General features: G+C 43.2%; 2 protein-coding genes across 2 annotated transcripts; one reads left to right on the forward strand and one right to left on the reverse strand.

Annotated features, from left to right (window-relative positions):
• The first annotated feature begins 17619 nt into the window (after positions 1–17619).
• On the forward strand, positions 17620–18451 carry LOC138974585 (uncharacterized). The gene is made up of 2 exons (XM_070347305.1): positions 17620–17623; positions 18015–18451. The coding sequence occupies exons 1-2, from the start codon at positions 17620–17622 to the stop codon at positions 18449–18451; spliced, it is 441 nt and encodes a 146-aa protein (XP_070203406.1).
• Positions 18452–20101: 1650 nt separating this feature from the next.
• LOC138974587 (uncharacterized) lies at positions 20102–24570 on the reverse strand. Its single transcript, XM_070347306.1, has 4 exons — positions 24231–24570; positions 21595–23958; positions 20802–21550; positions 20102–20545 (listed from the first exon to the last, which is right to left on the reverse strand). The coding sequence occupies exons 1-4, from the start codon at positions 24568–24570 to the stop codon at positions 20102–20104; spliced, it is 3897 nt and encodes a 1298-aa protein (XP_070203407.1).
• Between the last annotated feature and the right edge of the window lie 53 nt (positions 24571–24623).

Consider the following 24623-nt stretch of genomic DNA (forward strand, 5'->3'; position numbering starts at 1 on the left):
CCATGATTGGAAACGGACCGGCCAAAGATGGCGGGTCTTTCCAATAGTCACAATGTCAGCCCTAACTCAGTTCAAGGGATACACATTCTTTTAGACTCAACTTTTGAGTCAGTATAGCGAAACAATGGGTCACAAGCGGTGGAACACAAAGGAAAAACACGTTTCACATAGACGGACGCAACCTTTAGAAAGCTGTTTAATCAGACTAGCTCATTGCATGAGACTGAAAGCGGGGGCGGCCATTGATATCTCAAGTACTTAATTGGGCATTTTACGATCTTGAGGGAGGACGATGTATCCAGACAAGCTGCTTCAAGTTCAAGTGAATCTGCCCAGCGGACAGTGGTATGAGAAGAATTCAGAACTTGACACATTGGATCATTACATACTTGACTGTCTTTTGTCGACCTGTTCTGTTACTCACTCAAGTAGGCAGCCGAGATACCCTGCCGGTCACGATTTCATCTTTCGCCTGTGTACATATTTCCCCCTCGACATATACTCAAGACTGAAATGTTGTTTCCTGGTAAAATTAAGAAGTGAAATTATTTAAGGACGAAAATCATGTCAGTTTCTTGCATGTGAAGAAAATTGGTGGTAAAATTGTGTAGATTTCAACCCCAAAATCGAATTCTTCGAAAACGTGTACTGCGTGGTTACGTCCCTTGAGTAATCAATCAATCAATGACGCTTATATCGCGCATATTCCGTGGGTACAGTTCTAGGCGCTCTGCAGTGATGCCGTGTGAGATGAAATTTTATACGGCCAGTAATTGCAGCCATTTCGGCGCATATTTACCTTTCACGGCCTATTATTCCAAGTCACACGGGTATAGGTAGACAATTATTAACTGTGCCTAAGGAATTTTGCCAGGAAAGACCCTTTTGTCAATCGTGGGATCTTTAACGTGCACACCCAATGTAGTGTACACGGGGGGGGGGGGGGGGGGGGGAGTTCGGACACCGAGTAAGAAGGAAACATTTTAGGATGAATCAAATTTCTAAGTTAAATAAAGCAAATTGGTTGGACAAATTTGGCCCCATGAATGTAAGGTACACAAGGTCGCTCATCAGTACTATCGAAGGGTGTTTTTTTGTTCAGTGTAGAGTTTATACTAGATCAACGAGGCCGAGAAGCGAAATATCAACACGGCGAAAGATGAAAACGTCACACCGGGGGAGAGAGCGAGACAAAGAGTAGCTATCGGGTGGAGAATGGGGAGTTGATTCGGGGAGGGGGGTGGATTAAAGATGAACGTATCAAATTGTTATTTGTAAGGAGGAGAGAGTGAGACAAAGAGGAGCTATCGGGTGGAGAATGGGGGAGGGGATTCGGGAGGGGGGATTATAATGTGTGTGTGTGTGTGTGTGTGTGTGTGTGTGTGTGTGTTTGTGGATTTACTGCAATATATGCGGACCAAATAGGACCAAATGGGGTCTTCCGTCGCTATATCGCAGCAATTTGCGGACATCGGCCAAAAAATGCGACTATTTGCGGACGTCCCCAAATAGGCGGTCTTTGGTCCGCAAATTGCTGCAATATAGTGACGGACGTCCGCAAATTGCTGCACCCCACTAAAAATTGATTTGCAAGTTGTCCTCTATTGCTGCGATATAGGTGTGGACAACGAGACCTGTTTCACACAAATTCCAGATCCATTGTAATATTCATTTTCAGATCATACACAGATTTTACACATTTGCAGAGCATCTCTGTATTTAGTGCCAACTGCTCCCAGCGATTTTATGTCGTTTTTAAACTGCTGTAAAATATTAACCAGATACATGTATAGCACGTCAAAAACAAAAGCAGATTTGCGGAGGAAACTTAATGGCTGTTCGATTAGTGCATAGTTTGTAGTTGCTGTCTTATTTTTACCTCCTCATAAAGTGTGTGATACGGGGTAAGGATGAAGTGACTCTTGATTGCATGCAAACACGCTACAAAAATCGTAAAAATGCATTGTTTTGTTCGAGGTTAAAATAGTCGTTGACGAATTGCATCCCTCTTTATGATCTACCAACGTGTTAGATAATCACATAAGTAAACAAGGTGTCGTTAACTGCAACGTGTGTGTATTACATGTACATACATGAACTAGATTGCTTTCTCTTTTTTTGTGTATAATTATTACCACCGTTATTCTCAAAAGAGCCAGTAAAGAACTTTGTTAGTTTGTTTCTCTGTTTGTTTCTCTGTCTACGGATTAGACTTGTTTCTCTGGTACTCTGGGGTCAATGTGTGTGTGTGTCCTTGTAAAATAAAGTTCAGTTCAGTTCAGCTCGCGGCGAGAATTGCCTAAGAAACACTAATTCCTCGCCACACTCGCCAAATCTAGCGTCTAAGAAACGGAGGACTGGCTGTACAAGAGCAGTACAAAACATTGAAAGGAGGAAGGCCCAACGACTGTGCTCTCTCTGCCTGCTTCTGTGGATTAGGTCAGCACGTTTTTCGCGTGGAATTGCGTTAAGTTACCGCACACACGTAGGCAGTCTCCAGTTATACGGCAAATAGCAGATCGTTATCATACACACACACACACACACACACACACCACACACACACACAACTACGCAAGAGGTGTCTTCTTATTCCTAGCCGAAGGAAAGCAAGTTAGAATGCACACTGTTCAGTTCACCACTCCTTGCACGCATATGAAAGCAGCTGTGCGGGTTTGTTGCTCAGGTTTAAAGAGTTTAACATGCAGGTTTCATGTTGTGAGCAAGTGCCCTACATTCTATTCGACGGATGACTGATTGTGTGTAGTTTATTAAAGTACTAGCAGTTAAGCCCGGCTTCGCCCGGGTGCACATCTGCGGCACCTAGGGAGTGTACGTGCACACTATCTTGTTCTTGCCTCTTGCCATCTCAGAGGTATGGCGACCACAGACAAAAAAGAGTTATCTCCCTTACCTTCTAGAAATTTCCGGAACTGTCCAGTTAATTTTTCATTCTTCATTTCTTCCCCTCATAGGAGCAATTATAGCGAGTCTCTAATATCACTGGCATGATGTGCTTGCTACAGGTGAACAGTAGGCACTGAACTGGTCTTGCACCATATAGGCTGTATTCAATAAATGGGAGGTCCATTATCTGAGAAAGGAAACAATGAATCAAGAAACTAAAACCCAGGTGCACATCTGCGGCACCTAGGGAGTGTACGTGCACACTATCTTGTTCCTGCCTCTTGCCATCTCAGAGGTATGGCGACCACAGACAAAAAAGAGTTATCTCCCTTACCTTCTAGAAATTTCCGGAACTGTCCAGTTAATTTTTCATTCTTTATTTCTTCCCCTCATAGGAGCAATAGCAAGTCTCTAATATCACTGGCATGATGTGCTTGCTACAGGTGAACAGTTATTTCCCTTACCTTCTAGAAATTTCCGGAACTGTCCAGTTAATTTTTCATTCTTCATTTCTTCCCCTCATAGGAGCAATAGCAAGTCTCTAATATCACTGGCATGATGTGCTTGCTACAGGTGAACAGTAGGCACTGAACTGGTCTTGCACCATATAGGCTGTATTCAATAAATGGGAGGTCCATAATCTGAGAAAGGAAACAATGAATCAAGAAACTAAAACCCAGGTGCACATCTGCGGCACCTAGGGAGTGTACGTGCACACTATCTTGTTCCTGCCTCTTGCCATCTCAGAGGTATGGCGACCACAGACACACACACACACAGACAGACAGACACTCTCTTTTATTTATATGTATAGATAATCCTTGTGAAAGTCCCCCCCACCTCCTTACCATACCTCTTTCAACCGATACCCCCATCCCTTCTCCCCATCGCAACCCCCTCCATCCTAAACTTGTTTGACGAGTTCGGGGTATACTGCATAGGACATTGCTCTAAGAAATAACATCCTGTTTATTTTACTCATTTGAATGGCGATAATAATTTAAGACCCCCCCCCCCCCCTCCCATGGATGACCTACTTTCCCGTCCTTGCCACTAGTCGCTCAAGAAGCAGGTTAGGTGTTTCTATAACATAACAGACGACTCTGTGACATTGGTGTCTCGAAACAGGGTCGATGGAGGTTTCAGAAATGTTTACTTACTGCAAGTGGAGTGTTCACGTTAAAGATCCCACGATTGACAAAAGGGTCTTTCCTGGCAAAATTGTATAGGCATAGATAAAAATGTCCACCAAAATACCCGTGTGACTTGGATTAATAGGCCGTGAAAAGTAGGATATGCGCCGAAATGGCTGCGATCTGCTGGCCGATGTGAATGCGTGATGTATTGTGTAAAAAACAAATTCCATCTCACACGGCATAAATAAATCCCTGCGCCTTGAATATGTGCGCGATATAAATTGCATACAAAAAAAATAAAAAATAAAAAAATAAAAAATCCCTGCGCTTAGAACTGTACCCACGGAATACGCGCGATATAAGCCTCATATTGATTGATTGATTGAAGTGGAGGATAGGCCCCTAATATGGATGTCTTTAGCTTCACGCTGATAAGTAGCTTGTAATCTTGCGAAGAAGTTTAATATAGTGTTTGGTAGTTTTACTCTCTTTAGCTAGCCTTTAGGCCTAATTGGAGCAAACTAGGTTTGATAGAAATTCATCCAAAAATGAATACAGAAACATTCACAACTGGTGCTTATCAAGGGCCCATGCTCCTAATGTGGACCACTAAAGAGGCTAATCACTGTAAAAAAAACCAAGTCGCGTAAGGCGAAAATACAACATTTAGTCAAGTAGCTGTCGAACTCACAGAATGAAACTGAACGCAATGCAACGCAGCAAGACCGTATACTCGTAGCATCATCAGTCCACCGCTCATCACGGCAAAGACAGTGAAATTGACAAGAAGAGCGGGGTAGTAGTTGCGCGAAGAAGGATTGCAGGCTTTTCTGTACCTCTCTTTGTTTTAACTTTCTGAGCGTGTTTTTAATCCAAACATATCATATCTAATGTTTTTGGAATCAGGAACCGACAAGGAATAAGATATAAGTGTTTTTAAATTGATTTCGAAAATTTAATTTTGATAATAATTTTTATATATTTAATTTTCAGAGCTTGATTTTATTCCAAATATAACATATTTTTATGTTTTTGGAATCAGCAAATGATGGAGAATTAGATGAACGTAAATTCGGATCGTTTTATAAGTTTTTATTTTATTTTACAATTTTCTGATTTTTAATGACCAAAGTCATTAATTAATTTTTGAGCCACCAAGCTGAAATGTAATACCGAAGTTTGGGCTTTGTCGAAGACTACTTGACCAAAATTTCAACCAATTTGGTTGAAAAATGAGAGCGTGACAGTGCCGCCTCAACTTTTACGAAAAGCCGGATATGACGTCATCAAAGACATTTATCAAAAAAATGAAAAAAAACGTTCGGGGATATCATACCCAGGAACTCTCATGAAACATTTCATAAAGATCGGTCCAGTAGTTTGGTCTGAATCGCTCTACACACACACACGCACAGACAGACACACACACACATACACCACGACCCTCGTTTCGATTCCCCCTCTATGTTAAAACATTTAGTCAAAACTTGACTAAATGTAAAAAGGTTCCTATACTTCAAAATAGCATGATACTTCTTCTTCAGCATTCCAGAAATTCTGGTGACGTGTGAGCTCGTTTGCCCATTTGGGTTCCCCATAGTCAGCTTCACTCTGCTTTCGTTGGGTATAGGCATGCTGGGTATTTTCGTGTTTCCATAACCCACCGAACTCCGACATGGATTACAGGATCTGTTCCGTGCGACACTTGGTCTTGTGCTTGCGTGTACACACGAAGGGGGTTAAGTCACTTGCAGGTCTGCACATAAGTTGACATGGGAGATCGGAAAAATCTTCACTCTTAACCCACCAGGCGGCAGCGACCGGGATTCGAACTGACGACCCCCCGATTAGGAGGCCGACGTCTTACCACCAAGCCACTTCGCCCGAATGATACAAATTAGTGAGCAAGTCAGACTGATTAAAAAAGGCTTCACATTTATCTGTTTCGGTTCGACGAGAACATTATTTGAAGCACAAGAGGACACTAAAGAAACATATCAAAATACAAAGAGGAAATAAAAGAAATGTCCGTCCGTCCGTCCGTCCGTCCTTCTGTGTGTGTGTGTGTGTGCGTGTGTGCCTCTCTCTCTCTCTTTCTCTCTCTCTTCCTCTCTGTCTGTCTGTCTGTCTGTATCTCTCTCTCTCTCTCTCTCTCTCTCTCCCTCTCTCTCTCTCTTCCTCTCTGTACATACTTAGCAAGAGATTGCCGGCGAAGGATACCCGAAGTTGTCACTCAGCGCTTTTTCAAGAGGCAATTGTTAAAGCAAGCTTTGTCACGAAAGACCGATGGAAAGGGCTTTCAAGTCCATGAGGAGAGAGCAGCAGACACAACAATTGCATTCGGACTTGTAAAGGATCCTACTTCATAGGTCACACATCATTACGTCCGGCTGAGTTGGCCACCGTCGTCAGCTAGATAGTTTATGTTATTCTACATACGTGAGAGAGACACTTGTGAGATAATAATCGTTAAAATCACACGTGTGTATATCATGTAAATGAGGTCATATCAAGCAAGTCTGGCAGGGATCTGTTTTCCACTGCTTATGATGCCAGAGCCATCGAGACGAACGTCATTATAGAAAAAAAATTGCGCTCGCTAATTACCCTCGATGAATTTTTAGAACTAACACGTCACGCCACACTTTCAGAGTGACGTTTCTTTACTTTGACGTAATATATTGCACGAGGCTTTAGAAGAGATCGAGGTTCCAAAACAAGCGTCTTCAATATAGCTGCCTCGACTGCAGGAAATTTTCAGTAAAATACACGTAAGTACAGTGTGTAGGATAAACAGAATACTACATGGCTTGCTGTGTCGTACCAGATTTACACTCGTTGCTTTTTCAAATAATGAACAGCTCGCTTTCGCTCGCAGTTCAATATTTTAAAAAACAACTCGTGTAAATTTGGTACAACACAGCAAGCCATGTAGTAATCTCTATGTCTCTGTGTTCCCGTCAAACCAACTGAGCTACACCCGTTTGTTCATTTAAACAAAGGTGGTTAATTTATATTCAGAATTCATTCTTATCATACTGACATAATACAGTTCACTTTTGTTTTAATTTGCCAAGTTGTACCTGTTACACATTTTCGGAAATGTTATGTCATAATGATAAGCGCACCAGCACATTGTGTGTAAAAAATGTTAGTGTCTCGGATGTTTAGTTTTTTGTCCATTTGAACTTGTTTAAGTTATTAACAAGTCGCGTAAGGCGAAATTACTACATTTAGTCAAGCTGTGGAACTCACAGAATGAAATTGAACGTAGTCCGCCGCTAGTGCAAAAGGCAGTGAAAGTGACGAGCCTGTTTGGCGCGGTAGCGGTTGCGCTGTGCTTCATAGCACGCTTTACTGTACCTCTCTTCGTTTTAACTTTGTGAGCGTGTTCTTAATCCAAACATATCATATCTATATGTTTTTGGAATCAGGAACCGACAAGGAATAAGATGAAAGTGTTTTTAAATTGATTTCCAAAATGTTATTTTGATCATAATTTTAATTTTTTTTAATTTTCAGAGCTTGTTTTTAATCCAAATATAACATATTTATATGTTTTTGGAATCAGAAAATGATGAAAAATAAGATGAACGTAAATTTGGATCGTTTTATAAGAACATTTTTTTACAATTTTCAGATTTTTAATGACCAAAGTCATTAATGAATTTGTAAGCCACCAAGCTGAAATGCAATACCGAAGTCCGGCCTTCGTCGAAGATTGCTTGGTCAAAATTTCAATCAATTTGATTGAAAAATGAGGGTGTGACAATGCCGCCTCAACTTTTACAAAAAGCCGGATATGACGTCATCAAAGACATTTATCGAAAAAATGGAAAAAAAGTCCGGGGATATCATACCCAGGAACTCTCACGTCAAATTTCATAAAGATCGGTCCAGTAGTTTACTCTGAATCGCTCTACACACGCACACACACACACACACACAAACACCATGACCCTCGTCTCGATTCCCCCTCTATGTTAAAACATTTAGTCAAAACTTGACTAAAGGGGGCCCGGGTAGCTCAGGTGGTAGAGCACTGGACTTGTGATCGAGAGGTCGCTGGTTCGAATCCGGGCCGGGACGGACACGGGTCAACTTTATGTGCAGACCCAGAGACGGTATCCATCTCCCACCCCCGTGTCACCACAATGGCACGTTAAAGATCTTGGTCATTCTACCATAAGTGCAGATGGCTGATACCACCTAAACACGCAAACATCAAAAAGCCGTGAGGGCGTAAAACTCGAATCGTATAAACCAATTCATGTCCAATATAGGCAATTAAGACCTGACGGACAATAAGCCCCCTAAAATTTACTTTTTTTTACTTGACTAAATGTAAAAATGAACGGCAGAACACAGCAACTGACGTAGATTTGGATCGTGGGTGGCACTCGAACTTCCCAGTAGTAGTATAGTAAGGGGGATCTCATGCCTTTTTGAGGACGCCATCTTGAGGACGCATCTTGAGGACGCAATCTTAAAACGTCTTGAAACATCTTACGTTTTGAGACCATGTCTTGGAACGTCTTGGAACGTTTTACATCTTCGTCTTTGTTCACATCTTTGTCTTAACACCATCTTGAAACGTCTTACGTCTTGAGACCATGTCTTAGAACATCTTGAAACGTCTTGAAACGTCTTACGTTCAAATCTTCGTCTTGACGCCATCTTGAAACGTCTTACGTCTCCATCTTTGTTTAAATCTTTGTCTTGAAACGTCTAACGTCTTGAGTTTTGTTTAAATCTTCGTCTTGACACCATCTTGAAACGTCTTACGTCACCATCTTCGTCTTATAACATCTTACAGTCTAATCTTTGTCTTGACGCCATCTTAAAACGTCTTACGTCTCCATCTCTGTCTTGACGCCATTTTGAAACGTCTTACGTCTTTATCTTTGTACAGATTGCGCAATCTTTGCCTCTAGCTCTCATTTTCTTTGTTTTTAAAATTATTTATTTCGTTGTCGAGGGTATAAAATAAGGAACCTAAGGAAGTGTATGTCGACTTACAGCAATGGATCCACGATGGAAACATCCTTTTACCTGTGTCTTGACGCCGTCTTGAAACGTCTTACGTTTCCATCTTGAACCATCCCTTAACCTGTGTCTTACGTCTCCATCTTCGTATACCATTTTGTCGTTGTCATTATCAATGTACACAGTTTTGTCTTTCCACTGACCACACCATACACTCAGAGGATAGCTGGTGGTGGTGGTGGTGGGAGGGTGCGGGGTCGATTGCATCAGACGATCAGTACACAAGGTGTTCTACATATGACAGGTCGGCATAAACTGGTCATCAAACCATGATGCAAGACTTATTGTTGAATAAGAAGTTCCAACTGATTGTGCATACACCAACAACTTTAGTGGCACAAGCTGATGACAGATTTAAAGCTCTAAGCCTAGGAGATAATGAATGAGGTGGGGGACAGCAAAACGAAATAATCCACACATGGAAAGAGTGGAAGGTTGCTGGGGTCGATTGCATCAGGCTATACGGGTACATAGGGTATCAAACTTATGACAGTTCGGGGTGCTAGCTGTAATTATCAAATACTCACAGAGATCAAACGTTCAGAGAGAGAGAGAGAGAGAGAGAGAGAGAGAGAGAGAGAGAGTGTGTGTGAGAAAGAGAGAGAGAGAGAGAGAGAGAGAGTGAGAGAGTTGACAGTGGATTATTACTTTACAGGCCGTTGGCCCCTGGAAAGGGGTAATATAATTATGCAGTGACAACTTTACCTAAAGCTTGCAGCGTGGAAAAACACCATAATATGGTGTAATGAATAAGACCGGTACATAGCTGCATTCTGCTCCTGTTATAATAGCACACGGCGGGTACAACGTGTCCCCAATGTGCAGCAGAGCCGAACGACACAAGGGTCCGGGTATGATTGTACCTGTCACCATGGCCTGCCTTTAATGACAGCCAGTGTTGTGTAGAATTCTTTTCTCTGGGCCTCAGTGTATCTGTCATCATGGCCTGCCTTTTATGACAGTCAGTGTTGTGTAGACTTCTTTGTTCTAAGCCTCAGTGTATCTGTCATCATAGATTTCCTTTTCGCCCACCAGTGTTGTGCAGACTTGTTTACTCTGAGCGCCAGCCTACCTGTCCTACCCCTGTTGTTTTTCAACCCCCCCCCCCCCCACACACACACACACACACACATACATACACACACCTTGGATTATCTCTTTTATAAACAGAGAGATTGCGAGATACAGAGATAGATAGACAGACAGACAGAGACAGTCAGCCAGCGAGACAACATTGAGACAGACAGTGAAACAGAAAAGGGGGGGGGGGGGAGATCGAGAGAGACAAAGACAGAGACAGTTGGGTAGTTATTTTTGTTTAACGTCCCTTTAACCGTTATGGCGATACCGGACTGGGACAGAGGCAGACAGACAGACAGATTGAGGTACACAAATAGAAACGTAAAGAGAGAGAGACCCAGTTTCTGTTCTGCGTAATGTTTCAGTTTTCAAAACCATACATAATTGGATTTCTGCCGAGTAAGGTCCTCGGCTGAGTTCATCGCGATCTGGATGTGCAGTTACATGAGACGAACAAGAGTCCGGGTATGCTTGCTCCTTTCAAAAAGGCAAGCCTGTTTTCACGGCCTGTGTTTGCTTCGAACGTCAGCGTACTCGTGATTATAGCAAGTCAGTCGTGACTCAATTAACCGGGTACAGAAATGTGAAAGACAGCAGCTTTTGTCCGACGTAAACGTATCAACTTACGCTCAACCCCCAACCACCACGATCCCACGATGAGTTCTTCGCGACCCGTACATGCAGTAGAGTGAGACGTCTCGAGGATCCGGGTACACGTATCGTGTTACCGTGATGAGTCCTTTATCTTCACGCCGGAAAAATAGATCTACATCGTGTTTTGTTGGCGTAACACAAAATATACGGTTCGCATTAGCTCGGGAGAAAAACTTGAGATGGGTGGCTCTATATTGGTTGCTGAGAGAGGCGCTAAACAGCCTGCTCTTAGCATGTTGTAGATGAAGAATGTTCAGCATATATTTTTCTTTGTACCCACGATACTATATTTGCTTAAATGCGATTTTAACAGTTGCTTCAGCATTATCAACTCTCCCAGATTCTTACTTTTTGTGGAATATTGGTACTTTTGACCTTTGCACGCTTCCCACGTATGCAGTTTGCACATGTTGTAATGTCATGAGTTAGCTACAATGTATGTGACAGTGCCGCCTCAACTTTTACAAAAAGCCGGATATGACGTCATCAAAGATATTTATCGAAAAAAAGAAAAAAACATCCGGGGATATAATTCCCAGGAAGTCTCACGTCAAATTTCATAAAGATCGGTCCAGTAGTTTAGTCTGAATCGCTCTACACACACACGCACAGACAGACAGACAGACAGACAGACAGACAGACACACACACATACACCACGACCCTCGTTTCGATTCCCCCTCTATGTTAAAACATTTAGTCAAAACTTGACTAAATGTAAAAAGGAACCTTCTTGGTATGGATAACACTGGAAATATAACGTGGAAAACTTGTAATTATAGGTGCTGGACTTTCAAATTCAACTTGATCGCACATGTCGCCCTTAATTGTCTCTCTCACTGCTTTCTTATTACCCTTGCAAGTTGAAACCACCCATCCCTCTCTTGCTTGATGGCAACTTTAATTAAAGTTCTCCTTTTTCCCAACCGTTTTGTCCCAGCATATAACCACTTCATGTCCCTAATTGGCACTAGTTTCTCTGAGGACGTTCAGCTTAGGTTAACCAACCAACCAACCGTTTTGATACTACCCATGTATCATGTATGTTTCTGAACATTTTGTTTTTATTTGGTATTGCCTCATTTTGCTTTTTTTTCATTTACAAAATTACAATGTATAATCTGTGAAAAAAAGGCCCAAACCAAATAACTTTTAGTTTCCGATGACAAGGAGTAGTGTATTTAACAAACAAAGCTTGATTGTAATGATTGCTTCCATTTTCTGTGCACCTTCCACCTCTACAACATGCATACACTACGGCGATCGGTGGATAATTGAGACAGTACTAGCTCCGAGGAGCTTTCCAGGTTACCGAAAGACTTTGATTTTGATAATAATGTTGAAAAGGCTGTGAGCCCTTTTATCCTCAAGGAGAGAGACGGACACCGGCCCCTATAATGGGCTTTGGAGCGTGTCAAAGTTCATTGCATCCTGATCAGCATATGAAACGTTTATCGCTTATTGTAGTTGTGTATAACTCATAGTAGTGGGAATAAGGCGACGCGCTAGTGTGAGTTTGTGTGTGAGTGTGTGAGATTCGTATATATATATATATATATATATATATAGCAGTAACGGATGTTATTTGTGTTTTGGCCAATTACAAACATTTAATTCTTGTACACAGATTAAAGACAGTTTCCCTTCCAGGTCAAATGTCTTAATGATGCAAATACAAATAAAATACCCCCAAACTGTTCTGAAACGATCAAGTTTCGTTTGAAATACTTCATTTCTTATGGAAGGAATACACACTGGCACACAGTCTTTTGTTGTCTTGGCTTGCGGCCTAAATCTGACACAACAAGGCTCGAAGAAGGGACATAATGCTTTATTTCATATATTAAAAAGAAATACATTCAGTAGTAGACATAGTAGGCAGTGCAAAGTTACTAAAAAGTGACCTAAGTTTAAAAGATGTGTATTTCTACTCCAGACATTATGGAGGCTCTTGTGTCACTTATATCAATGTGCTGTCTTTGCTTTGTTTAGCGACCAGCATCAAAGAGGCGCATAGAGGACTGCCTGGGAGAAGAGGACCACCAGGACAAAGAATGAAATCGATTGAATATGCTGTGCTGTTGCCCTGCAAAGCTGCGTGCATTTTTAGTTTCTCCGCAACATAATATGCATGTTTTTGTTATGAAATAAAATTGTTGATCGTATCTTGAGTTTATGGTGTTACATGTAATAGTCCTTATATAGATTAAGCGAGAGTTGTACGGAACCTTTTCTCCTGGCACGAGAGGATGAAAGTCGCTTGTATATTTCAATGCTTGTTATTCTCTCAGGTGCCAGGAGAAAAGGTTTTGTACAACTCTCGATTACCCTATTACACAGTCATGTCGTATGAATAAAGAGCAATTACTTCCCTTTGGTTATTTGATATCATCAACGCTTTGCCTCATTCTGTTTAAGATTTTTTCTTTGTGTTGTATGGACAGTCACATCTGCAATACATTGGGCTTGACAAAGGTCAGTTTGCTCTTGTTCAGCATGCTTGTCACGTCAGGGGTGGTTTCACTCTCTTCACTGTAGGGTTCAGGTGCGCAAGTCAGGGCTTCCAAACACTGCAATTTCTCATCTCTGTACGCACTCTTTTGGAGACACCAAACTCTCTGTTTTACCTTTTTGGCAACACATCCTCCAACATACTTTGCATTGTCCTCTTCATCCTCTTTGATTTCTAATGCACTTACTGGTTCCCTAGTTTTTCTTCATAGGCCTTTAAGACACCAACAGTATAAAAATGTTCAAGGCAATCCAGGCTGAAGCTGCAGGGGATACTGTCAACTCAGTAATGCCTGAATGCTGGGTTGAAAAAGCAGAGTAGTACCTGGCCCACGCCTTCTCCTTGGCAGCATTCCCAACCTTGCCTCGGGGAACTAGGCAGTCATTAAGAAGCAGAAGTTTCTCTTCCAGATCTGCACGTAAAACACAGAAAATAAAATATTATAATTAAAACAACATACAAATATAGCAGAAATCAACCCAAGAGTGAAACTGAAGATGTAGATACATGCACACAATCAAAATCAACAACACACGACAACGTTGATTTTAATGACCCGCAGTCAAGTCCTTCTGTAACCCCGTTTGCACAGTCGAAGTTGTATTTATCAGGTGATGTAGAAAAGAACCCAGGTCCTGAACACGAGCATGAAATCAGTGTCGTACACATCAATGTCAGAAGCCTTAGGAATAAAAATTAATTTATTGCAACCCGAAGTTCAACGGCACGATGTCTTAACACTTTCGGAGACATGGCTAGCGCCTTCTGATGATAACTCCTCATTACTGATTCCAAATTTCAGTCCCCCTGTTCGACTTGACCGTCCAGACCATCCTTATGACGGAGTAGCAATCTATGTAAAAAATTATTTGTATTATAAACCCCGTCCTGAGTTTAACGTCGTCGGCCTAGAAGCCGTGTGGGTCGAGATAAAACTGAACAAAGAAAGTATTTTGATAGGTTCATTTTACCGTCCACCGAATGGAAATGTTCAATATTGGGAATTAGTAGACGAAAGTTTAAGAAAAGTAAATAGTCAAGTGTTGAAGTTTGTGATCTGTGGTGATTTTAACGTTGATTTTTTAAGTTCTCCTTCTCACAATTTTTTCAATATGTTGCATTCATATCAGCTCTGTCAACTTGTCAATGTTCCGACACGTATAACTGAAACAAGCAGTACCTGCATAGACCTTATAATTACACAAACGCCACAAATAATTAAATCTGTAGATGTTTTGCCACCAGTTTGCAGCGATCACAGCGTACCACGGGCGATATTAAAAAGTACTGTAAATGTAAGTAACTCCTTTAAACGAACTATTTTCAATTACGATAAATTGAATATAGAAGGGTTTTGTAACGCTCTTTCACAAGTTGATTGGACAGGTATGGTGACGAATGAAATGTTTAATGATAGCATTGATGTTTTTAGTAGAACTTTTATGAATGTTGCAAAGCAGTTCATGCCTGTTAAAGAAGTTGTTGTACGCCCTAAAGACGCACTCTGGATTACCCCAGAAATTTTAAAGTTAATCGACGAGAGAGATCAAACTCACCTGAGAGCAAAAACGAGTAACTCTTTAGAAGATTGGCTGAGTTATCGTCAGACGCGTAATCGTGTTACAGCAGCTAAGCGAGACAGAGTCCAGCAATTTTATATAGAGTTAGACGAACGCATTTCCGACCAAGGTTCCTTTGGTACTAAAAAGTGGTGGCAGTTGGTAAAGTCATTTATGGACAAGAAAGGACTTGGTGTTGATGAAATTCCTCCGATTAATTTTGAAGGCAAGATTTACCAGTCAAACCAGGAAAAAGCTAACGTTCTGAACAATTTTTTCATACAAAATTCCGTTCTTAAAACGCCAGACGACAATTTGCCTCAAGCTGATTTTTTCGACAGCGAACTTAATGAGATTTATCTTACAGTCGACGAGGTTAAAGAGGTTATTAAAGCCCTTGATAAAGGTAAAGCCACTGGTCCGGATCTCATTCACAACAGACTTCTCGTTGCTGCTGTTGACGCCCTGACATATGTGTTTAATAGAAGCCTTAGAGAAGGTATATATCCTAGTTTGTGGAAGACGGCTCATGTCACTCCTATTTGGGTCATTCTCCAAAGCTGCGCACCGCCGATACCACTTCTAAAAATAGATTCAACGTGAACAAAGTTTAAAACTTTTTCCAATTTGTGTGTGTGCAGACTATAGAAGAATATTGTAAGAGACAATATTTAACTATTTTTGTTTCAAAATGTTGGTCTGTGTTTACTCAGTTGAATGAATGGTGTTCATTCGTTTGCGAAAATGGGTGGTCGTTTTGTGACATGAAAAAGCTGACTGAAAGTGTTGGTCAGCAAACTGAACAGAATCATTATAACTGATCGTTTCCAGCATAACATTATCATGTGATGTTACTTTTCTCATGCTGTGAAAGTTTGTTTTAAAAATATTTGTTAATCTTGCCAAAATTGGCATTCTTCTTTACGATCAACAACGTAACACTCTGTTTCCCGCATGTACACGCTTTGTTTTGCAACTCTACAGCAAGCTCCGAAATCTGGGTGGTACTATTTTTTGTCTCGAACACATGTCCACTGTGTTCCTTGTGTGTACGCGCAATGAGAAACACTAAGGTTGAGGTAACAAAAAAATATTTCGTTGTGTAATGCTATTACCCAGTTTTGTTTCCAGTTTCTGATGTTAGGGTTGTTATCAAAACATTTTACTAGATCGTACAAAAGACAAAATATTTCAGAACTATTTTGACACACATTCCCTCTACTACCAAGCGGAAGGATATAATGCACTTCGGCTGACCACGCGGTTTACATCGTCAGCGAGATTCAGTTTGAATTTGGGTTCTGATTGTGTTGCATGTGTGACGTTGTTATCCCGACACTTCTGTGCTGATCTAAAGGTAAGTTTACAGCAAATTCTATGCATATAAATGCTTATGCATTGTTTAAATAAATAACTGTATGATTGTTCTTTACGTTCGGCTAAGATGAGTGTGCTTTTGACTTGACAAAATACCGAACTTGATCTGAACGCAGTTTCATACTTGATTTCAGCAGTCAGTAAATTTTTGGATCTCCGGCGAAACTCTTTTCAAACTTGTGCTCCGATACTTTTTGTAACAACAGATAGCATTTTTTTGGTGCAGATTTTGCTTCTGTAACTTTTCAACAGTATTATTCATATACGCGCCTTGATTGAATACTTTCTTGCTTCGATTTAAAATTTCTCATCAACCTCGTAACGAGGAAGACCGGATGGCTGACAGTCTCCCGATTCTTTGTGACGAAGTTAGCCCGATTGTAGGGTAATCGGACACACAATCTTTTTCAGAAGCCAAACGTGTATCAATCACGGCTGTATTTTATGTTGTTTTTAACTGCAAAAAACTGTTCGGGAATGGGATGTCGTTAGGCGTCGGACATCGGACATATAACGATGAAAATCCCCAAATGTCCGATTCACATTGCCGCATGTCGGTCAGATGTCCTATCGTTTTAGCCTGAGCGTGGTCATTGTCCGATATGTACTCCATTCCTTCGGACAGCGCGATATTCGTTAATTTTCATTTCAAGATACAAATCTTCTAAAAGACCGAACGCTCTCGTGTTCAGCTGACACTGAAGTTGTCAGTGCCGCGTGCGGATCTTTTCTTTTGTCGGGAATTCCCGAACAGTTTGCGGTATGCGCCGTTTGGGTATAACCGTCTCGGTGCAGCGCACTGATCTAAAAATAGTGGATTCTTTTTAGATCAGTGCATGCTGCAGGAGTACGGGAGACAACTCCAACTGACTAAATTTGTAGTCTGCTTTTGTTTTCGATACGAGACGAAGCACTGATCGAATTATGCCGCTGGAAACAAACTAAAGCCTGCAAAAGATCAGCATTAGATCAAACCAATCATTTTGTTTGTCAACTTTTATCCATATCATGCAGTATTTAATCAAAGTAAGAGCTCTGAAGTTGTTCATGTTGGTTTCTTTTTTGTGGTTTCTTTGAAACTAAACAAATACAACATTATACGCACACTGTGTTGATGTATTTACTATATTATGTGTGTGTTCTACAGCGCGCGCGCGTGTGTGTGCGTGTGTGTGTGGGCGCATGACTTTGGAACAATTCCATGGAATGTGTTATAAGCTGTTTGGCGCAAATTCATAATGTCCTATTACACTTTCTGAAAGCGGTCAAATGTCCTATTGATGCTGAAGAACTCAGGACATTTGTCCTATAGGTATGAACTTGTAGCAACATCCCTGGGCCCGGAAAAGATGGGTGATTTATTAGTGCGGTTGAAAATGGCCTCACAAGATCTCGTTCGTAACTCGGAACCGTTAGAATGATGTTCTTCGTTACGATGTTGAAAAAGAGTTGTCAAAGTCGCTTTACAGTTTCGTGCAAGTTTTTAAAAACGGCAGTGTTTATTTCACTTCTTTAAAAGACATTTCTGCATTACTTTCGGGCAGTCGAGATGCTACTATTTTGCAGCGTTGTTTTGATTTGTGTTTCTTCATTGTCAACGTCACGCGGACCCGACTCGTCGCCATCTTTGTAACGATGCTGATGCGATGTCAAAAGATTGCCGTGTGCTTGAATCTTTTTTTATTTAGCCTTTTGATTTCAAAGAATAATCCGGTTTTTTTTTCTTTGTGTATTGTTCTGAAAGTGCTGAACCAGTCGCCTGTCTACCCTGCCCCTAACCAGTCGCCTGACGGTCCTGCCCCAGACAAGTCACCTGTCTACCCTGCTCGAGACAAGTCACCTGTCTACCCTGCTCCAGACAAGTCACCTGTCTACCCTGCTCCAGACAAGTCACCTGACGGTCCTGCCCCAGACAAGTCACCCGTCTACCCTGCTCCAGACAAGTCGCCTGACGGTCCTGCCCCAGACAAGTCACCTGTCTACCCGGCTCCAGACAAGTCGTCTGATTGTCCTGCCCCAGACAAGTCGCCTGTCTACCATGCCCCAGACCAGTCGCCTGACTGCCCTGCCCAAGACCAGTCCCCTGACTGCCCTGACCCAGACCAGTCGCCTGTCTACCCTGACACAGACCAGTCGCCCGACTGCCCTTCCCTGCCCCCTTCAATCTCGCCAACCAAGTGAGTGAAGGATGCTTCATTGAAGTACCTTTGCTTGGTCGTCAGAGAACTGTCTTTTTCTACGCCAAAGTTATTGACGTTGACAGTAGTGGGGACCTGCTTCTTCACTATCTGAAGCTGAAGCCAGACACTAACAGTTATGTATGGGCAGACAAGGCATGGCTCCCTGCCAGCAGCGAGCACAAAGCTGTTCCAGCACCCAGACTAGCCCCTGGTCGAGGCATTGCATTTGTTTTTGACAAGTGAATGTTTTTCAACCAATCAATGATTTTTTTTTTGGTTTTTGTTGTTGTTGAGTTTTTTGTTGTTGTTGAGTTTTTGAGTATTGTTTGCATGGAGTTCGGTATTAATTTTGCTTGTATGGTTTTGCTTGTATGACTTTGTTTTGTCTTTACCCTGTTTGCTTGGTCTTGCGTGCTTGGAGTGTGTTAAGCTTTTGTGTTTGCTTGCATGGAGTATGCTGAGTATGCTATGTTATGTAGATTGTGGGTCTTGTTCATTGTGTATGGTTTTATCATTAGTTATGTTAATTCTAGTTATTGTAAAGCGCATTGAGCATATACATGATTATGCGCTATAGCAAATGTCCATTATTATTATTATTATTTACTAGCGTGAGAGACCCGGCTTCGCCCGGGCTCTTCTGTCTGTCTATGGCTGTCTGTGTGCGTCTCTCAAACACACACACACACACACACACACACACACACACACACACACACACGCAGGTAATAAAACATTCTGAGTTCGGTTCAAAAGTGTATGTTTAAAAAGAAAATTTATTAAGTGATGTAAAGAGAAGCATTTATACGCAGACATTCACACGCACATACCGTGGCTGACACGCATGGAGACGTACAAATACACATTCACACACAGTCATCGTGGCTGAGATGCCTGGCCGCAGGTACACACTTATTAGAAAGAATCCACAATTTGTACGTAAGAGTTTAAAACGCTTAAATGCATGCATTGACAGTCAAAATACATATTCAAAATATATAGATGGATAAAAATAGAACCAATTAATTTAACACATGTATACACAGATATTCACACACAGACACCGTGACTGACACCCATGGAGACGTACAAATACTCATTGACACACACTCACCGTGGCTGAGATGCATGGACGCAGGTACACAGTCATTAGAAAGAATCCACAAATTATACGTAAGAGTTAAAATGGCAGAAATGCGTGTATTCTCAGTCAAAATACAAATTTAAACTACATACATGGATAAGAATACAACCGATTAATTTAACACATTTATACGCAGATATTCACACACACACACACACACCCCGTGACTGACACGCATGGAGACATACAAATACACATTCACACACACTCACCGTGGCTGAGATGCATGGACAGGGATACACACTCATTAGAAAGAATCCAGAAATTAAACGTAAGAGCTAAAATCGCAGAAATGCATGCCTTCACGGTCAAAATACATATTCGAAATACATACATGGGAAAGCATACATACAGAGTACTTCTTGGGGCGATGAATCATTCACACATTGGCGGACACAAACCGTGCAAATGTAAAGAAATGTCGAGAAATTGCAGAGTTTGAAAATTATCCATGGCTTGAAAGGATGAATGATGACTTATAGAGGCGTTGCACTGGGTGTGTTTTGTTCAGTGTTGGAAGACCTCAGGGTACACAATGTTTTTGGTTCTCCCTGTGGGTGTAAGTGTGAAGAGGTTCTTCGGGTTGCCGACCCTGGAACATGCAACGTACAGTTGACCGTGTGCAAAGCACGGTGTCGGCAAATTCAATCCGGCAACTTTAAGCGTTTGCCCCTGCGCCTTGTTTATAGTGATGGCAAAACTCTGGCACAGCGGGAACTGTAGTCGTTTAAAGGTGAATGGGAGATCAGACGGAATGACAGGCACACGAGGAATAAAGACGTCCTGTCCTGCCGCGTGACCAGTCATGACTGTAGCCTCGATCACATTAGGGAGCATTGTTTTCACCACCAGTCGCGTGCCGTTGCAGAGGGTGGGAGGATCTAAGTTCCTCATCAGCATGACTGGTGTACCCAGTTTGAGGTTGAGTTCATGTGGAGGCACTCCTGCAGGCTGGAGTGAGTTTAAGAACTCAGTCGGGTAATTGACGGCTTCATTGTCATCAGGCACGGTGTCAACAGACTTGTATGTGTGCACTGGACCTGGTAGTTCTTGTAGTAATTCCTTATTTGTGGCTTTGACGGCTTCGTTTGTTGGAGCGAGTATGGCTCTTTCACACAGCCACCTGCGGTCACGGAAGAAGAGGGAAGACGGCATATTTAAGCTTGGACAGGGTGGTGACTGGTTGCCTTATGTGGTCGAGAGAGACACTTCCATCTTCTCCATCAGGTGTCAAGTCGCCGTTTCCCAGACTGAGGAGGTTTTCAGCAAACTGTCCAGCTGAGGCATCCCCCGTCAGGTACACTCTCATGTTGGTCTTGAGGCTGAGACGTTGAGTGTGTTTCCAGAGGTACGACGATTTCACACAGGCTTGCAACTGGTCGGCCTTTGTTCCACGCGGAATAACTGGCAGAGTTTGTCTGAAGTCGCCGGCCAACACAATCGTCACTCCTCCCATGAGAGTGTCATTTTTTCTGAGGTCCTGTAGAGTTCGGTCTAGCGCCTCAAAAGCGGCTCTATGGGACATGGTGCACTCGTCCCAGACGATCAGGCGGCACTCCTGCAGGAGTCTTGCTTTTCCACTTCCTCTGCTGATACAGCACGTCGGCGTTTCTGTGGAGGTAAGGTCGAGCGGCAATCTGAATGTGGAGTGGGCTGTTTTTCCTCCTGTCAACAATGTTGCAGCGATGCCTGATGATGCCACGGCGAGGGCAATGAGCTTTTCTCGTCGGATTTTTGCCAGGAGGAGGTTGATGAGGAAAGTTTTCCCAGTTCCTCCTGGTGCATCGACAAAGAAAATTCCACCGTTTTCGGTCAAGGCGCTGTGGGTTATCTTTGTGTATGCTTCTCTTTGGTCTGGGACAAGTTTGGGCTCATTTTCCTGGATGTAGTCGGCAAGTTCCTCTACGTTGTAGCTTGTCTCTGCTAAGACCTCTTTGGAGAGCTTCTCATCCGTGTCTGGGGATGGAGAAGGAAGGCCGTATATGTCCCAAGGTCAGAACCTCCCAGAGATCTCACTTTGTCTTGTAGAAGAACCAGGGCTGCTTCAAAGATGTTGTCAGTGTACGCAAGCTGCACCTGTGGATTTTGGAGTTGTGCTCTGTGGATAATGTCCTCTGCCATGCTCTCTTTATGGTTGTCCCATAGTTCTTGAGGATTTGCCAACTCGCAGTTGTGGAGCATGATGGCGAAAAGGTTTCGCAGCCTGTCAGGGGTTTGTGTTGCTGCCGCCTCCTCCAGAGTGCTGTTCCAGTGAGCATCGTCTTCCAGAAGTCCTCGGAGTTGACAGGCCTGCTTGTAGGTGCTACAGACCTGATCGTCTACTGTACGCAAGTTCTGGAAAGAGGTTGGGCCTTGAAGACTGTGCAGAAGGAGACGCAGGTAGAAGCATTCTGCATTGTGAGGGTGCACTGTGTACACTCGACCCAGTGCATCGCTGGCTCTGATGTCTGGGTTGTCTGGAACGGTCTGACCCACTTTTCGACGCATCCACTTTCTGTTGGCAGTGTTCCATGTGTAGTACTTAGGGACCTGATAGTAGTAAAGGGTTCTTGCAAAAGCGTCTTGACTACACAGCTTGAAGAATGCAGTCAGTGTTGTTTCTGGTGGAGCTTCCACTTTTGCCAGCGCATCTTGGTCCTTGAAGTACAGTCTCTGTCCGTTTTCAAGGTGGACGCTGAGGTGCACGACCGTGGGGTGCCGCTCGTGAATTGGAAAGCCAAGGGTTTTCCAGGCGGCTTCGTTGCTGCTGATGTATCTGCCTAACTGGTAGTCATGAACTTCATCATGGGTCTTGTCAGTTTTTGTCACCTCGAAGACGGCCATATCTGACCCTTTGTTGACGTACTTGCACACGTACTTGATGGATTTGATGGAGTGGCAGTACTCCACGTTGATGTGAGCTTTGAACAGTCTGGTGAGCAGTGGACAGTACGGAACAATCCAGCGGTTGTCAATGAGTAGTTCTGTGCCATGAACAGTGATGGTTGTTGTAAATCCACCATCGTCCGGTGATCTTCGGCGATACAGTGGGTACCCATCCTGGCCGGTTTGAGTGTCCTGAAGCAGCTGTCGGGGGTATTTTTTGGTGCACATGTTGTCCTTCATACAAGGGGAGCTGGGGTTCATCGCTCCACAGGGACCATGGACCATCTGTGTACGGACAATGCTGAAGAGAAGTGGGTCCACCTCCGGGTCAGGAAGCTCAGCGCTGATGAACTCATCCACCCTGTCCACGTGGATCTGTTCCTGAAGCCACAGCAGGATGTGGGTGTGGGGTAGACCGCGTTTCTGCCATTCAATGGTGTACATGAAGCAGCGGGTAGCGCCAAACACCTTGCCTTTTGTCAGGAGATCCATCAGTGCTTTGACCTTCAGATGGAAGACCCGTGCAAGCAGATCATGTCGATCTTGTGCCTTCTGGTGTGTTGTCAGTAATTCATTCTGGATTTCCTTCCACGCCGGGTTGCATGTGAATGTGATGAACAGATCCGGTCGACCATAGGTCCGCACATACGTCATAGCATCCTGGGTCCTCTCATGCATGTACCGGGGACCCCCTGTGAAGGATGAAGGGAGGATCACCAGCTGACCCATGTTGGAAGGGTCACGATGAGCCTCGATGGCATCTTTCAGGTGGATGTACTCTTCTACTCGCAGTTTCTTTTGGTTCAGTTGGATGTATCTGAGTCTTTCCGTCTCTATTTTGGCATACATATCAACTATGTACTGGTGAAAAAGTTCTTTTGCCAGCAGGAGATGATTGAGGCGGCTGATTCTAGTCATGATGCGGTGGGCGTAGAAATTCATCGCCGACATTCTTTTCTTGCCAGGCAGTCGTGTCTTTGGGTCTGTGAGCATCATCTGGAAGTTGTAACCGTCTTCTCCACGAGGAAAGAGGAGTGGGTATTGCAGTGGGTCGTATGACCGATGTGTCTCGGCAATTTTCTTGAGGGCATTGTCTCTCTGTTGAAGCACAATGTCTCGTGTGCCATGCTCCTCACCGGAGAGTAGAACTGCAACCTCTGATGTTGTTGGAGCATTGAAGCGTCTCTCATGCTGGCCGACAGGTGTGTTGTCTGCATGAATTACCACCTTGTACTCTGGAGCCATTTTTTCCAAAGCACACTGGAAACCCTGCACATATGTGCTCTCTCTATGAAGCATGTCTTGTAGCTCTAGGACTATGTTCTGTTTGGTTTCCTTAATGAAGCTTTGACGAAGCTGAGCCTGCTGCTCGCGGTCGTTGACAAAGTACAGCTGGACGAACTTGGGTTCCTCGTCCGGTGACGGCTGCAGGCTGCCGATGCGGTGGTACACCTGGCCTTGGATTTTGAAAGTGGGCATGTATCCTGGTTCCTTGATTTCTTTTGTTGTCCCAAAAGATGTCATCTGAAAACATGCGTTGTATCTCCTGATATTGCCTTGAAAATGGTTCGCGTCGGAAGTGTCTGCAGTGAATAATGTCTTAAGAGGTTCCGGTGGATCAAGAAGTGGAGGCAGCTCAACTTTTCCACTGTTGCAGCACAGCGACGGGGCCTCTCCTCTCCATCGGCGTGCATGACAGAAAGTGCAACATGTTGACATGGAACCGATTGAAAGTGATGAATCAGATTCATAGTCCAAAGTAGGGTCGTACCTGAAGGCTGAATTTTCCTTTTGTTTCCAATGTTCACTTCTGGCTTCAGCCTTAGCTCTTCTGTCAGTTTCTTGTCTTGCTTGACGCTGGTGCGCAGTTTCGGCCGATCTGGCTCTGGTCTTTGCTCATCTGTCGGTTTCTTGTCTTGCTTGACGCTGGTCCGCAGTTTCGACCAATCTGGCTCTGGCCTTTGTTCTTCTGTCGGTTTCTTGTCTTGCTCGACGCTGCTCCGCAGTTTCGGCCGATCTGGCCCTGGCCATCGCTGCTGTGTTGCTTTTTTGTCTTGCTTGACGCTGGTCCGCAGTTTCGGCCGATCTGGCCCTGGCCATCGCTGCTGCATTGCTTTCTTGTCTTACTTGACGCTGGTCCGCAGTTTCGGCCGATCTGGCTCTG

Source organism: Littorina saxatilis, linkage group LG8 (assembly GCF_037325665.1).
Source record: "Littorina saxatilis isolate snail1 linkage group LG8, US_GU_Lsax_2.0, whole genome shotgun sequence".
Classification (NCBI taxonomy): Eukaryota; Metazoa; Mollusca; class Gastropoda; order Littorinimorpha; family Littorinidae; genus Littorina; species Littorina saxatilis.